Genomic DNA, 17,084 nt, shown 5'->3' with positions numbered 1-17,084 from the left:
CATATGGAGGACTGATGGAATCTACTTCGAACCACAGTTAAACTCCCATATTGCTCTGGACTGGAGGGGAGTGGTTACCCCTCTGATCTTCCATTGGCGGCCAGTTAATCCTGGGCATTGACCAAGATGGTCACGAGGCCCCCTGCTGGTGAGAATATGAAAACGCATTGGCCAAAAGGCATATTCTGTTTCCTAATTTACATTCTGTTTTCCTCTTGACTAATGAGCCTTAACGTTTACTCATAAAGCAGTGCCCTCAGCCCTCTGTGCCCGTGACCATTTTCTGAGGGCACCTTGTTATACCTGTAGGTTTCCCCTTCTATCAGAAATTCTGGTTGGAGAGGTCCAGAATCTTCATACTTGACCAGGCTCTCAGGTGATTATGAATCAGGGGCTCTTGGACCACGCTCTGAGGACCCCCTGTCAAATGAGTGAGTCACTGGTCACTGAGAGGCAGTGGAGATGGGCTACTGCCTCAGGGTCTCTCTCCCAATCTCCCCCTGGTACCCATTCTGGGTGGGAAAAAAGCCAAGTCATAAAGGCAGTGGTTACGAGCTGTGGTTTTGCCTTTGGACTGTCCTGGGTTGAAATCCCAGCTCCACCACTCATTGGCTAAGTGGCCTCAGTTTCCTAATCTGTAAAGTAAGGAAATGGTTACCTCCCCTAGGACTACTGGGAAGAATGAAGGAGTAATACACGTAGAGGGTTTGGTACAAAGCTGGGCATACTGTAGGTGCTAAATAAATGCAGAGTGAATGACTCTGTTGCTAAATAATCCTGATTTCCTTTTCTTCCTTGGATAGAGGAGAGAGGCTAGGACACTGATCTCTCCCACTCTAGAATGTGAGCCCTGTGAAAGAAGGGGCTTGGTCTCTCTGGTTCACAGAGTTATCTCCAAAAATTAGCACAACACCTGGTTTATAGTAGGTGATCACTAAGTATTTCCTCGGGGGGGTGGGGGCGGGGAATTAATTTGATCTGGTTCAGAATCAGCCAGGTCCAGGAGGCAGTTCAGCAAGGACCCCAGGAGGTGTTTTTCGGACTTAAAACAATTCATGAATCCGTATATATCTGACAAATATATAGGAAATGGGGGGGTGTAAGAACTTGGGTTTGTCCAAGATAAAGCTTGTCCCAAAACATGGGCCCTATAGGAGTCAAGCCCCCAGATTCCCAGTTTGGTTTAAAGAAAAAGGGAGGGATTCTAGAAGACCCGGCACTATTGCGTGCTTCAGGACATGGTTCCCTCACTTCTCTGGGCCTCTACATCCCCCTTGAGAAGGTTTCAGGGATCCTTTGAGGGTCTCTGTGAGGGAGCTTCTTAAATCTGTGTTCGTGCTGCTTTGCAGGTCGCAGCTCCAAGCCTTAATGCTTGAGCCGATGGAAGCCCACCCACTTCTGTTTCCATGAGGTGGACACGCTGAGCTTGGCTGCCATCTGCAGAAGGGACCAGAAAACTGCCCTGAGTGAAATCATCCAGCCCTGACAGGCCTGAGGAGCCAGGAAGAGGCGAGAAGTGAGCTGGCAGATTTCTCCTGCGATTGCTGTGGTCAAAGTTCTTTGGGAACTCTCCATGACAAAGAACAAGATGTAGGAAAATGGGACCAACTCCTGGATGTTGGGCCTCTTTTGTGGCCCAGAGAAGCTCGCCTTGACCACAGGAGGGTCCTGTTCTCTTGGTCTCGGCCAAGTGCCAGACTTGGCCTTCTGCTCTGGTTTTGGCCATCACTTTCACGGAGGAAAGAAGACTGCAGACCCCCAGGGGTTCCATCCCTAAGGGAAGCTTGGGAAACGCAGCCCCCTCCTTCCCCTTCCTGAACCCCTGACCTACCAGCCGAACTCCCAGCGAGCCAGTCCGGAATGAGCCTGCTATGGCCAAGCTCTGGTTCAAATTCCAGCGGTATTTCCGCAGGAAGCCTGTGCGTTTCTTTACCTTCCTGGTGCTCTACCTGACGGCCGGGAGCCTGGTCTTCCTGCACTCTGGCTTTGTGGGCCAGCCGGCCGTCTCCCAGAGCCAGGCCAGCCCTGCCGCAGGGGTCCCGGCTGAGAGCGCCGAGCTGCCCTTCTTGGGCGACCTGCATCTGGGCAGAGGTTTCCGGGACACGGGCGAAGCCTCCAGCATTGCCCGCCGTTACGGACCCTGGTTCAAGGGCAAGGACGGGAGTGAGAGGACCAAGCTGAGTGACTACGGTGGAGCCTGGAGCCGAGCCCTCAAGGGGAGGATCGTCCGGGAGAAGGAGGAGGAACGAGGTAAGGGGTAGACAGGGATGGTGGCCAAGCAGAAGGGAGGGGCTTGGAAGAATATAGCAAGAGCCACCAGGTCTCAGCATATAATAGGAGCCAGCTGCCATACAGTCATTGCTATCAGCATGCTGGGCAGCGCTGTAACCCCCATTTCGGAGGAGAAAGGGGAAGCTCAGAGATTAAGTAACTTGCCCGAGGTCACACAGCTTGTTAACAGCCAAGCATGGATTAGGACCCTGCAACCATTAGAGTTCAAAGCTAACTCTTCCTCACAGCCTTCTCCGTCTTGTTAAATAAATAACACACGAGAATGAAGCAGCATCTGTTGAGCACCTACTGTGTTCCTGGGACTTTTCTAAGCCCTCTACTTGTACTAAAGTGTTCCTACGATTCCACATGGATGGTGCTGTTATTCCCATTTTAGGGAGGAGGAAACAGGCACCACAAGCCCAGGGCTGTGTAGCTGGTAAGCAGTAGAGCTACTGCTCTCCCGCATGGCCTGTCGGTCGCCTCACTGGATCTCTTGGTGATGGCTCCCGGAGGACATCATTGCCCTGGGCACATGTCCTTGCATTTTCTTAGCCTTTCAGTCAAAAAGGGCTCTTCTTTGTGAGTGCAGTACCTTATCTGATTTCTACCCCGCCCCATGGACTTGAGCAAGGAGGATGATCCTACAACCAGGTTACACTTGGGGAAACTGAGGCTTGGTGAAGGGGGACCCTTGCCGAAGTCCGGAGAGCGGTAGAGTTGAAATAAAACGCGACTGGCCTGAATGCTCGGCCCCCTGACAGTCTCCCAAAGTCAGCCAATGTCTTCCCGGCAGCTGGCCGGCGTGTCGGGGAGGAGCGCGCAACCCCGCCGGTCCGGAGATGAACACAAACGCACATTTTGGGAGTCCGGACCAGATGGTTTGGGAAGATCCAGCACCAATCAGGACAGAAGGAAATCCTCCCCAGCCTTTGTGTTTCCTGCCACATGTCACACTTCCGCTGTGATTCAGCGCCTAGAAAACCCCTTCTCTCCCCACGGAGGGAAGCAGGATTAGTGGTGGGACTGCCCCTCCCCCTTCCCCCGCAAACACGTTCCCCTGCTTCCGTCCCACCCCATACCTGGCTCAGGAGCCAGCCAGGAGACCCCACCATCCCGCCCTCAGGGATTTCCTAGAAGTTGCCTCTTCACAGGGAGGTGAAGGAGAAGGTGGGAGGTGGCAGAACAGATTGGGGGACTTGGATTTGTATTCCACTTCTGTCCCAGCTGGCCATGTGGCTAGGCACATGGCTTTACCTTCTCATGCTTCAGTTTCATCATTTGTAAAGTAGGGACAGGAACCCCACCCGCCTAGGCTTTTCCTGAGAGCTCACTGAGACAGTGGTTGTAAAAGCACTTGGCACATAGTGGGTTCTTAAAGGTGGTCAGGAAACTCTCGTGGATCTGCCTGGGGGAAGAGACCCCCTCCTGTAAGCATGGGAGAGGTGTGAGGTGCTGCACTGATGGAGAAATCAGGAAGTGGCTACTCTTTCCTTCTCTACCCACTTGGCTGTATCTCCTCCCCAGCCACTCCCAACTCCTTCTGGTAGTTTGCAAGCCCCAAAGTTTGTCACAAGCCCACACCTTAGGCTATACTGTTATTCCACTTAGGATAAAGTCCAGAGTCTCCTACTGTGGCCATCTCTCGGGTCTCATCTTATAGCACTCCTTCTGTCCCTCTTACCACCACACCCCACCGTCCTTCTTCCCTTTCTCTGAATGCACCAAGCCCATTCCTAACGCAGGGTCTTTACATGGCCAATTCCTCCTATGTGGGATGCTCTTCCTCTGTATCTTTCCATGGCTCCATTCCTCCCTTCCTTTAGGTCCCCAGTCAAACCTCACCTTCTGGTAGAAGCCTTCCTAAGGAAAATAGCCCCACTTTGTACTTGGTCACAACATACTCCCCAGTTATATTTGTGACAGCACTACCAACTTACCATCACCCAAAAGCATCCTCTTGATGTCTTTGCTTCCTTGTCTGTAGTCTGTCTCCCCTACTAGACTGTTAGCTCCGTGAGGGCGGAGATGTTGCCAGTCCTATTCCCACCATTTCTGTTCATTCAGCACCTGGGACAGCACCCAACACAGGCATAGTGCTCAGACCTACTTGTTGAATGAATGAAAGATCAGATGGACCCGTGAATGAATAATTACCCTTCTGTCTGGAGTGCCTCTGAGGGTCAACTCCACTCCCTCCAGCTCTCATCTTCGCTCACCTCCAGGAAATTGTCTGTGATCCCCTGCCAGACTTGATCAAATGCTCCTCCTTCCTCTCTGGTCTTTGTCAGGGCCCTTAGGCGAATGATAATCACCTGTGCTTGTCAAGGTTCCAGATAGAATTCCTTGTGGTGCAGTTGATACAAACAACACTCACAACACCTCCCAGTTGTGAGAATGAACTCACTGCCACTACTACTAGCAGTTATTATCAGTTCTTGAACACCTACATCATGCTAGCCACTGTCCGGTTTGTTTTCCATATGTTAAAGATTTTTTAAAATTTTATGTATTAGAGAGAGAGAGTGCAAGAGTTGGGGGAGGGGCAGAGTGAGAGGGAGAAGCGGGCTCCCTGCTGAGCAGGGAGCCCGACACAGGGCTTGATCTCAGGACCCCAAGATCACAACCCCAAGCCAAAGGCAAACACTTAAATGAAGGAGCACCCAGGTGTCCTGTTTTTCACATAATATTTGAATGGAATGTTATATGTAAGATGCTTATCACCTCTTCTAGTTCATAATAATAGGTCACTTAACCGGTGTTGTTACTGTCCATAGTAGAAATAATAACTACCACCTCTTGAGTGATCGTTGTGGTCTAGACCATGTTGTAAGTGCTTCATTGCCTTACTTAATTATCACAACAACTCAGAAAGTTAGAAACCACTGTTATTCTGTTTCACACATGGGAAAATCTGAAACTCAGAAACCCAGGTCACATGGGTAGACGTGAGGAACTGAGATTTGAAACAAGGTTCATTTCATTCCAAAGCTCTCGAGCCTTTTTCTATACCATGCTAACCCCTCTGCCCCTGGACATTATAGATATTTTATAAAATGTAAAGAGAGAAGAAGAGAAACTAAGCAAGGAGCCGGAGCCTAGAGCTCACAGCAGGCAGTCTTCGGAATCAGGCGGCGTTATTAAGAAAACACAAATCCAGCCTGTCCTTGATTAACTTATTCAGAGTTCAGCGAGGAAAGACAACATATTAGATTAACACTAATAAAAACAAGACGCTTCTCTGACCTGACGCGGAACACATTTGGTTTTTCTCTGAAGCTGCCAAGGGCTCTACTTGATGCAGTGATGCGGGACTTGGGCTGTCAAGGATTCAGAGCCCATCCCGGGCTGGGAGGGGAGGGAGGAGCCACTCCAGGGCTGGGGCGTGTCTCACTTCCGGGGTGGGGCTGGCACTTTGGATGTACCACGCGCACCTTGCCAGCTCCTTTAACCTCCCCCAGCCCTGGGTGAGCCTGTGCTCTGAGCCGCCAAATCAGGGTCCTCCTGCCAGTTCTGCAGCTTGCTGACTGTGCAGCTTTGGGCAGGTCTCTCCACCTCTCTGAGCCTCCGTTTCCTTTTGCAGCTGAGAAGTACCTAACAGCAGCGGGCTATCCTGCAGATTACCCAAGATGAATCGATTGTGGGCTAAGTGCCAGGCGTGCTTCCAAGCACCTTGTACCTATTCCATCCCACAATCTTCATAGCAACGCAGTGAGGGGCACACTGTTGTTAACCCCATCTCACAGGGAGGAATCAGAGGTACAGAGAGGTTAAGGCAGTTGCCCAAGGTTGTCCAGCAGGAGGAGGGAGTAAACTAGTATTGGGAACCCTGCTGTTTTGAGTCTTACCTCTGAACCTTGACCATCGTAGCGCCTCACTTCTCGGTATACAGGAAGTGCTCAGCCCAGAGACTGGCACATAGCAAGCACTTAAGGCATGGCAGCTTTTATTATCACTATTATAATTCCACAGGAGAAAACAGAGAAGCATAGAGATGGTGGGACTTGCCTAAGGTGACACAGCTAGTCACAGGCAGAGCCTGTGCAGAAACCAAATCCAATTTGATTTTGAAGCCCAGGCATGAAGAAGGACAGTAGGGAGAATTGATCTGCAATTTTGGAAAGAGCAGCGGGGCACCCATTCCCCATCTTCTCTAGTTGAAGATACAATCTTTGCGGGCTGTTGAGGGTCCAGTCTATGTCAGGGACGGTGTATCCATACCCTCAGCTTCCCACGAGGTAGCAACTGGAGCCCCTTTCATGGACAAAGAAACTGAAACTCAGAGAGGTTAAGTGACTTAAACAATGTCACACAGCTGTCAAGAGGTGACTCCAACCCGAGTCTGAGCCTAAAGCTCTTATTCTTAACCACTGAGCTATACAATCCCCACCTCACTCCATCCATCCATCCATCCATCCATCCATCTCATAGTTATCACACTCCCGCTATGACCCCTGCCCAGTGCTGTTTGGTGGAGACACAGGAATGATTCAAGAGCAGTTTTCCCTCTGAGGAACAGTCACAGTCCCTGGGAAGGCAGACAGGCAAGTAAAACGAAAAATTTGTATGTTCAAAAAATAACTTGGTCCTGATTATCAAAATCACACATGCTCATTGTGGAAAACTTAAAATGTGTAGAAAGAGAAGAAAATACAGATTAAAAAAAAAAAAAAGAAAATACAGATCATCTGCCTGCAACCACCATCTACCCTGGGTGTCTTGCCTGTCTCTTTCCTTCCCACGTGTATTGACAAAGCACATCTTGTATTTAGATAGCATTGCGTCTTGCTTTCCCCCGTGCTAACACCTTTTCTTTGTGGTCAGAATTCTTCTGCGATGAGCCTAAATCATTTCTGGCTTGAAAAGGAATGGACATTGTCTGGAGAATTGTTTAGAACAGCGTTAGGGAAGGGTGGGGGCCAGGGGATCTGGCATCCCAAGGGAGGGATCCCGTTCAGCCATCGGAGTGTATCATGGCTGCCTTCCTGGAGGAAGAGATTATTGAGCTGAGTCTGTGGGATCTGTAGCCTTTTGGCCAAAGTGAAAGATGCATCTCTTGTGCCCCACGGAAGCCTGGGTACGAGCAGAAAATTTTATTCTCTGCACTAGGAAACTCAGACAGCGCTGGAGTGGTCATCTTGAAGGATGGAGAATTCAGAATGGCAGAGAAAATAACTCCTGAGACTCTGCTCTGTGCCAAGCCTGGTGCCAAGGCTCAGTGTATAGGTTAATCCTACTTACTTTAACAATACCCCTTTGTATTCCTGTTCTAGCACGGCTATAACAGAGCAGCAGGAATTAGGTGGTTTAAAGCAACAGAAATGTATTCTCTTGCAGTTCAGGAGGCCAGAAGTTCAAAATCAATTTGTCAGCAGGGGCGTGCACTCTTTAAGACACCAAGGGAGAACACGTTCCATGCCTTTCTCCTGGCTTCTGGCATCGCCAGCAACCGTTGACGGTCCTTGGCTTGCATCTGTAAAACTCCTGCCTCTGCCTCTTTTCACATGCCTTCACCTTGTGGCTCTGTGTCTTCAGATGGCCATCTTTTTATAAGGACACCAGTCCTATCGACTGCCGTGCCATCACTTTGATATACACTCATACCTTAATGAATCACATTTGCAATGACCCTGTTTCCAAATAAGGTCACATCCTTAAGTTCTGAGTGTAGGACCTCAGCCTGTCTTTTTTGGGGGGTGGGCGGGAGAAGCGGAACACAATTCAACCCATCCCCTCCCCCACTTTCTTATTCCCACTTTCCAGGCAGGGTAATGATATATCCAGGAGCTGAGACTGAAACCCAAATCTGGTTGATCCCACAGTTGGTTTTCTTCCCACACTCCGTAATCCCTCCTGGTTTGTGGAATCTACTCACAGATAGTAAAGAAAAGGAATACAGATCTGTTCGTGTTTAGTTATCCTTTTAACAAATTACCTTTATTGAAGAGAGCAACGTTTCTTGAAAAGGAAGATTAATTGAAGCAAAAGGAAAAAAGCAAAGGAAAGGGGGGAGGGGAACCCACAGTGGGGAGGGCTCTGTTCCAGCTGCCTGCGTTCTCCCGGGCTCCCCGCTCCGTGGTGCCCGTGCCGGAGATAAATAGTCCAGCCGGGGCGACTCTGCCATTTCAGCAATATTTGAATAGCTGCAGACATGAGCTGATAGATGGTATGAACTTGGCCATTTATCCCCCCTCAAGTGGCCTGTGATTTTGCCTGAGTTTTACATACCTGGTGTCCCCCCTTGTTTGGACACATTGTGCCACCACAGCAAGATTTGAAGGCAGGGCGCTGGGGAAACCGCTGAGGCGGGTTGGCGGGGAAACTGCAGTGATGAGGTCAGCAGGTGGCTGACACCGGGGGCCGGATGATGGCTGTGCTGACTGGGGTCTGCAGGGAAAGATGCTCTAGCACTTGCCCAGGCCAGGGAGGAAACATTCAGAATTTGCTTCCTGACCCACAGAGTTCAGCCGTTTCATCAGGTCAGAGTGTGTAACACACCCATGTTTCTCCAGGGCATTCATGAGGGACCATGAATCTCCCCTCCACCCCACCCCCACCCCGTTAGAGCACCCGTTGTGTGAGAACTTGCAGCCTGCTGTCTGGCCTGATGGGAGGGATGGAGAGGAGGTAGCACAGCACTTAAAAGCCCAGGTTTGGGGACAGCTGGACGTAAGCTCAAATCCCAGCTCTCTTCTAACGGGTCCTCTCTCTCCCAGCATCCCCAGGGAGGTCTCTCTATTGGGGACAGAGATGTCCTCCTCCCAGGCCGAGACTCACCATGGTACACATCCAGGGGCATGGAACAGACAGGCCTGAGCATGGGTTTAGTCTGGACCCTCAGAGCTGGGTGGATTCAGGCCCTTTGGCTTGAGTATTAACACGTAAATCAGTGTCACTTTGGGGGCAAGGAACTAAAACCCACCTTGAACCAGCTTAAGCTAAAGAGGAAAATGCATTGTGTCTTGTCACCAACTGCAGAAGGAACTGGAGTTTTCAAAGGAGTGATGTGCGCCCTCTATCTCTCTGTGGCTCTCCTCTCTGCTTGCCTCCATGGGTTTCATCCTCCCAAACAGGCTGACTTTGGTCCCAGGGATCATGGCTCTTGGTCGCTCTAGGCTTAGAGACTTGCCAATGTCATTAACCCAAGGGAAACAGATTTCTTTCTTCTAGCTTTGATCTGCAAGAATCCAGAGAGTAGACCGTGTGCCCTTCCCTGGAGCAATCAGACAATCACTGGCTGGTGGGAGGGGCAACATAATTGGCCCTGCCAAGGTCAGGGGCGGGTAAGGTCTGTTAGGAGAAAAAAACAGAAGAGGTATTGCTTTGAAGGTGTGAACGATATCATGACAACCCCCTACCCCCGTTCACTCCAAAGTGGACGCGTGTATACACACATGTACCCTGACTGTTGTTACTCTGATGATCAAAATTGCATCAAGCACAGATCGATCCACTGTCCCGCATAGAGCAAAATGCCCCTACCTCCACCCTTAGGTGAGACCACCCGAAGCCATAGCACATCTCATTTCAAGCCCAGCAGATCGGGGAGCGTTTGCAATTTTCCCCATCAGGTCTATGTGGCTCTTGGTGACCCTGGACCAATGGAAGCAGATCCTCCCCACAAATAAAACATTTGGAGGACAGACTCGGGCTTAAGTTTTAAGCGAGATGCTTACAGGGTGTAGGAACTTGAGGTAAATGCCGTAGCTTCTAATTCTGTTTAGAAAAGAGGAGAAACAGAAGTAACGTGGTGACGGGTCAGAACAGACACAGTATGCCAAAACTCAGAGTCGCTTCTAAGGCAGGAAGGTGTCCTTGTCATTAGGATCAGCTTCCTCATCTGTAAAATGGGTTAATAAGCATGGGAGGGTGTGAATGTAAAAAAAAAATAATGCTAAGCAAAATGAGCCAGAGAAAGACATTCCATATGATTTCACTCCTATCCGGACTTCCTGAAATGAAACAGATGAGCGAAGGGAGGGGAGAAGGAGAGGGAGAAAAACAAGAAACCCAACTCCTAACTCTAGAGAACAAACTGATGGTGACCAAAAGGGACGTGGGTGGGGGAATGGGGGAAATAGGGGATGGGAGGAAGAGGACACTTACCATGATGAGTGAGTAACGTTATCGAATTATATCAAGTTATCGAATCGCTGTATAGTGCACCTAAAACTAATAAAACACTATACGCTAACTTACTGGAATGAAAACCTTAAAAATTTTAAACATTCTTTTTTCAGATTTTATTTGTCAGAGAGAGAGATAGAGAGTGTACAAGCAGGGGGAGCAGTAGACAGAGGGAGAAGGAACGTGGGGCTCAATCACAGGACCCTGGGATCATGACCGGAGCCAAAGGCAGATGCTTAACCGACTGAGCCAGCCAGGTGCCCCAAAACCTTAAAAATTTTTAAAAATTAAAAGGAATAATCCATAGTAGACAGCATGCGGTAGGTGCTCAATCATTGGCCCCACACACAGTCTTTTGATCTGATAACAAAGAACTCACGCTGTCAAAATAACCTTTCCCCCCTTCCTCTCTCCCTCTTCCTACTCCCCATTTGTCCGCCCCCCCACGCCTGTCCTATTCCTTCTACAATCCTTCCCAGAACACTATGTCCTTTACTGAACTATTGAGCTGAAGCTCTTCCTCCCAGCTCAGGTGTGAACAGCACCCCAGGCCAGGACCCCCTCTGTGATAGGAAAGGCACACAACATAGAGCAAACATGGGGACAAGAGGGGGCTTCTCCACAACTGTCCCCGTGTGATGGGCCTGCTCCAGGGAAGCGATCTTTCTGTTCAAGCTGGACTCTTCTTAGCCAACCACATCACCGCTGTCTTAGAAAAGAAATTCAGGGGCGCTTGGGTGGCTCAGTGGGTTAAAGCCTCTGCCTTCGCGTCAGGTCATGATCTCAGGGTCCTGGAATTGAGCCCCGCATCAGGCTCTCTGCTTAGCTGGGAGCCTGCTTCCCCTCCTCTCTCTGCCTGCCTCTCTGCCTACCTGTGATCTCTGTCAAATAAATAACTAAATAGAATCTTAAAAAAAAAGAAAAGAAAAGAAATTCAGAGTGATGAGGACGAGGCCCGTTTCCAGCAGCGCTGACAAATTCTGCACTTAGCAGGCTGGCCCCAAGGGGCTCAACTGCTCAGCAGGAGCTGGTACCCTCTGCTCAAGCCCGTTCTCCACCACAAGCGACGGGGGGTGCCAGCCCACAGCTGAAAGAGACAGCAGGCCTGCCAGGGAAAGTGACCCATCTTGTCCTCAGTCATCCTCCGCGAGAGCTGGCGGCATCCTCCAGTTACTTGCAAATGGACTAGTGGAAAGAGCTGTGGTCTGGGGCTCCCATAGATCTGGACTGAAATCTTGGTCCTGCCACCACTGAGCCTCAAATTTTAGGCCAGCCGCTGGACCTTTCCGGGCCTCTGCTGAGTCATCAGAGAGCATGAACCTGCCAGCACTCCCCACTTCACCTGGGTCCTTGCAAGGTTCTCTGGATTCTAGAAATAAGCAGGGATTCAGGACATGCACCTGGGCCCACCCTGGCTCCACAAGTACCAGCTGTGTTTCCTTGGGCAAGTGCTTCACCCCTCTGGGCCTCCATTTCCTCTTCTGTATAGCGTGGGAATATTAGCACTTGGAAGATGATCGTAAGGTTTCAGCGAGACAGTCTATGTAAACCACTTAGCAAAGCACACGTCCCAGTCCTGAGAACATACAGGGAAAGACCGTTTTATAAACTGTGAAGTGTGGTCTTGATGTGCGAGAATGACTATTTACCGTGAAGTACAAGAGCACATTGGTTTTTATACATCATTTAAAATTTTTCTTTGGATGAGAGCACTCCCCCTGGCCCGGGCGTGGGCACACTGTGAAGTACCTGCATGGCGCTGCGAATGACAGATCGTGTTGCACTCATTTTACCTTCGCGCCTGTTACACTCAAGACACTATGGTAGAAACATTTATGCAGATCATTCCGTTTTGACCTCACTGGTGGTGTTTTCATCCCCACAGTGAAGAACACTAGACCTTAGGGAGGGACCCTGGCCCAGACTCACTAGGCCAGTGCCCGGAAGTAACCAAACTGGGAAGCCTTTGAGGCTATCCTTTGAGCTTTCCCAGCCCACGTGTGCAAGGAAAAGTAAGTATCTCGAGGCAGCTTGTAGAAATGAGAACACGCTATCAGCTGTGTCAGACTCTTCCGAGCTGTCTCCATATGGGTCACTGGAGAATGACCCTGGCTTGGCTCTCTGGGCGTCTACTGGTTGTCACCAGTGGAGTCCAGGGGCTTGCTCATTACCCTGGCCGCAGAAGAGTCCCTTCATCCTGTTTTGGCCTCCAGTGCCCTTCAGGGTCATCGTCTGCCAGCCCACATGACTTTCAGTCTCTTGTTTCTGCTTTTCTGATGGGAGGGAAGAACCGACCACGTACCCAGAGGGACCCCGGTTGCCACTCGTTTGCAAATCCTTTTCTGCTTTGTCCCCAGCCAGATCTGACTTTTCTCTTCTCCCCAAAGCCAAGTACATCGGCTGCTACCTGGATGACACCCAGAGCCGGGCCCTGCGAGGCGTGTCCTTTTTTGACTACAAGAAGATGACCATCTTCCGTTGCCAGGACAACTGCGCAGAACGGTAGGGCCCTGATGTCCCGCGCTCCATTCATTCCAGACTCCTTCCTTTGGCGGTGTTCTTTCCTCTTCCGCGGAAGGGCACAGTGGAGGATGAGCACGTGGTCACGAGGGACTTATGATGCTGGGGGGTGGGGGTGTGTGCATGCTGTGCGCCTGCGTGTATGCAAATGAGCTGGACCGTTGGTTTGTGGGAGTTTCTGGTCGCATAGTTTGACCCTGTGCCTCGGTGTGAGTTTGTGCGTACAGCGTGCGGGTTCAGCGGCCTAGGTTCGGAAGCCTCACGCGCATGCAGCATGATCTTTAAGTGATGGTGGTTGTGTGCGCAGGAGACTTTGTGAATCTGTGTGCAAGGCTCCAAACCTGTGCCCGTGTGCGGGAAAAGCTCACGGGTGTGACTCGGTGAGCGGGAGGCTTGTAGGACACCCATGGGACATCTCACACGTAGAAACACGCACCTGTACCCACAGTGATTTCCAGTTGCAGTAAGTGATGTTCTTGATGGGGACATATACTGGGGGAGGCAGTGGACTTCCCAAAAGTGGAGGAGGTCCCACAGGACTGGCAAGTGGGGACAGGGGCCTCAGCTTGTGCCTGGGCCCTGGCATTGCCACCTTAGTCTGGGGGTGGCTTGTGAAGGGGCTGCTGGCTCGTCTACCTTCGGACTCTCTCTGGCTAGCTCTGAGGTCACAAATTCGGATGGACCTCAGCTGCGTGGCTGTCCTAGAAATGAGCACGAGGGTGGCCGAGGGACTCCTCCCTTTGTGCTTGATGAGGATGTCCCTTTATAATCCGCTCCCTGAGCCCGGGGCCCTCTCCATCTTGTGAAAGATGCGGAGCCCTTTAGGATGTACCAAACTGTGGGGAGACAGAGGTGAATTCTGCAGAGTTCATGACCCCCATGGAGTCACAGCCTTGACGGGAAGATAGGCAGGTACACCGAGAAGGGCCTTGTAGCGGGATGAGGGTTCAGATGGCATGAACTGCAGACCGTGGAAATGCAGAAGAGCCCCCAGCCTGCCTCAGTCATCAGGAAAGACTCAGAGGAGGTGACCACCAAGGTGAGCTTCAGAGTGAGTTGGATGAATTCACGAAATCCGTTTGAGTTCAGCAGATATTTATTGCTGTCCGTGTGTGTGTCCGGGTGCTGGAGCCGCAGTGAGTCAGCCGCAGCCCTGCCCTCTGGGGGCTCCCCAGCTGGTTGGGAAGATGGAGGCAGGCACAGGCTTGGGGAATAGAAGAGCAGAATCTTATCTGTGCTGGGCATTTGTTTTGTGCCAGACACCGTTCTCAGCACTTTGCAAATATTAACTCTTAAACTCCTTCCCCTCCCACAAAATCCCTAAGAGGCTGATGAGGAAACCAGACTGTGGGGACATCAAGTACGAGGGGTGCTGGGCGGCGTGTGCTAGCCAGACGACAGCAGGCTTGCAAAGGCTGAGGGAATGGGGAGCTCAGGAAGAGTTACAAAGGTGAGATCTTGAACCAGGTTTTGAAGGATGAATAGGAGTTTTCTAGGGAGGTCAGTAGGATAGAAAAAGCAGCCTACTCAAAGACCAGAACTCCTGAAACATCCTCAATACCAAGCCTCCTCAGGTAGGCAGGATGGGGATGCACAGGGAGTCCCAATGGGAAGCTGTCAGGAGGGAGGGGAAGCTGTAGGGCTGGCTGACACCTGCTGACGTGTGGCCTTGAATGCCATCTGAAGCATCTGGATTAGCCACTGGCAAGGGGGAGCTGCTGGAGGCTGTTAATCGGGGGATTGATGTACATTCATTCCACAAATATTTGTTAAACACTTAGCATACACCAGGTGTTGAGAATGAAGGGGTAGTTTGGGGGGGAAGACAGGGTGGGGGGGAGCAGATCATCTAGGACAGGGGTCCTCGGCCTGGAGTGAATAACTCCATCACCCGGGCTCTTGTAAATATAGATGGCTGGACTCCATTCCCACTTTCTGGTTCGGTAGGTTTGGGCCGGGGTGAGGGAGAGGGGGCGGAAGGCGACCAGAATTTGCATTTTTCCTGAGTTCTGAGACAGAGATCATATGGATTCTGTGGGTCCCGGGCCCACAGCTGGTGCACCACTCCTCTGAATTTCACACAAAGCGGCACGTTAGAATTACAGGGCCAATTAAATTAGACTCTCTGGAAGCATTTAAAAAATGTTCCCCAGGTGATCCTAATGGCTGTCCATGTTAAAGAACCACTGATAGGGTTTGTAGGCTGAGCAAAGCCGTCTGGAAGCTTATCTGCCTGCAGTGGAAGCTGGGGGTGGGGCAGGGGAGGGGGCGGTGGGGCAGTAGAGAGGTGTGATCTGTTTGAATTCTGGAAAGATCTTTCTGTCGAAGGCCGCTGCAGGCACATCAAGATTAACTGTCTGAGGTCCTCCCAGGGACCCTAAGGATAGCAAGGCCGACTCCATTTCCCTTCCTGTATTAGTTATCCTTCGCTGGGCCACAAATTATCCCCAAACTTAGCGTCTTAAGCCAACAAACATTATCATCTCCCAGAGTTTCTGGGTGCCAGAAACTACAATCTAGGAGTGGGGTTAGCCAGGTGCTTCTGCCTCAGTGTCTCTATGACCTTGTGGTCAAGAGGGGCAGCGACTGCAGCCATCTGAGGGCACGGACGGGACTTGAAAATCCCCTTCTGAAACAGGAGTTCCCAGCTGGTGGCTGTATCCTCCCAGAGCAGCTGTCCCCCGCCCTCCCTGCTGTGAGCCATCCAAGGGAGAGGGTTAGGAGGAAGCTACTGCTTGTTCTAGAATTGTGACACCCCCTAGAAGTGGTTCTCCCCCGCCTTGGGTTCCTTCCATCACTGGATCTAGTTATACGAGAGGGGCTCAGGGCACCCCAGAACCAGGGCTTCAGAGAGACAGCAGTTCTGAGAAAGATGGGCGCAAGGCAGTCTGGCCCAGCCCCAGGATGCTGGGGGTAGGCACCAAGGTGCCCATTAGCTGCACCTGTCCAGGTGAACGTGTGGAGCAGAGGCTAGCACATGCCACACGGTAGTGGGGGTGTGTGGAGGCTTGAGTCTGCGTGGGTCCATCAGTTGAAGATGTGAGCTGACCGCTCCCCTCGGGGCCGCCATGCATGGCCAGGGGCCCTGCAGGCTAAGCCTTCCTGGTTCTGGAGAACACCTCACTGGCAAGGGAGCTGAGCAGGACTTGTCCCAACCCTCTCCCTCTGTCCCCACCCCCTGCAACCAGAGCAGGCCATGCCTTTCTGTTTACAGAATGGGTGTCCACTGAGAGTCCTTTTTAGGAAACAATCTGATGGCTAAGGAAAAAAAAAAAAAGTTGAAAACCTTGCAGTGCCTGGATTTTTTTTTTTTTTTTTTTTTTTTTTTTAGGGGAAGGAATTTTTCCTTGGCTGGCTATGTGACCTTGGTTTTGCCATCTTCCAAGGGGATACAAGAGTCCCTGCCTCCTCCTTTCATTCCAGCTCTTCTCAAGGGACCTGGAGGCATCATTCTTGGGGGACATTTCCTGGAATAAAAGGGCTGGACTCTGGAGATAGAATTAGCGCCTGGCACTAGACGGGAGGAGCAAGAGGATGGGTTGGGATGGACGGACCCCAGGCTTGGAGGCGTGTGTGTGTGTGTGTGTGTGTGTGACATGTATAAAGTCAGGAGGACACTTGTGGCCACGTGGGTAGGTATATGGGGATGAAGGCAGGGGGGTGGTCCTGGGGGTTCTGGGCCCCGGAGACCTCCCATCCCCCCGAGTCTCCCGGCCCCTGGGGTCCGCACGGTAGCCTGACTGCAGCCTTCCCCAGGGGTTACCTGTATGCCGGGCTGGAGTTCGGAGCCGAGTGCTACTGCGGCCACAAGATCCAGGCGACAAACGTGAGCGAGGCCGAGTGTGACATGGGATGTAAGGGCGAGCGTGGCAGCGTGTGCGGTGGCGCCAACCGCCTCTCCGTCTACCGGCTGCAGCTGGCCCAGGAGTCTGCTCGCAGGTGTACGTGAGTCGGCCCTGCCCCTCTCCGTGGCTGTGCTGCTCCCTGCCCTGCGCCTTCCGTGGCTCCCCAGCACCCCCACGGGCCTGCCCTGCCCCAGCTTCCACCACAGTCCTTGCAGAGTCCTCTGCTCCAGCTTCTCCAAACATTTTCCCCCTGTCCGTGTCCTCTCCCTCCCACACTGAGCTGTCCCCTGTGCCAGCCGCGTCCCCCTTTCTCCCGTTTTC

General features: G+C 51.5%; 1 protein-coding gene across 3 annotated transcripts in view; it reads left to right on the top strand.

Moving 5' to 3' along the window:
* WSCD2 (WSC domain containing 2) overlaps nucleotides 1-17,084 on the top strand; it is a 114,395-nt gene that overhangs the window by 62,665 nt on the left and 34,646 nt on the right. For 2 of the 3 annotated variants that reach the window (XM_032847396.1, XM_032847397.1), the window contains exons 2-4: nucleotides 1,350-2,250; nucleotides 12,786-12,900; nucleotides 16,675-16,859. In XM_032847396.1, coding sequence (XP_032703287.1) covers nucleotides 1,872-2,250; nucleotides 12,786-12,900; nucleotides 16,675-16,859 — 679 coding nt within the window. In that variant the 5' untranslated portion in view covers nucleotides 1,350-1,871. Of the gene's footprint in view, nucleotides 1-1,349; nucleotides 2,251-12,785; nucleotides 12,901-16,674; nucleotides 16,860-17,084 lie in introns of those variants that run through there. The other variant, XM_032847398.1, reaches the window with a different exon arrangement.

The sequence above is a fragment of the Lontra canadensis genome, unplaced genomic scaffold, assembly GCF_010015895.1.
Source record: "Lontra canadensis isolate GAN:19392208 unplaced genomic scaffold, GSC_riverotter_1.0 scaffold187, whole genome shotgun sequence".
NCBI classification, from domain to species: domain Eukaryota; kingdom Metazoa; phylum Chordata; class Mammalia; order Carnivora; family Mustelidae; genus Lontra; species Lontra canadensis.
Note: the sequence above shows the minus strand (reverse complement) of the source record. Positions and strands in the feature narration are given on the sequence as shown.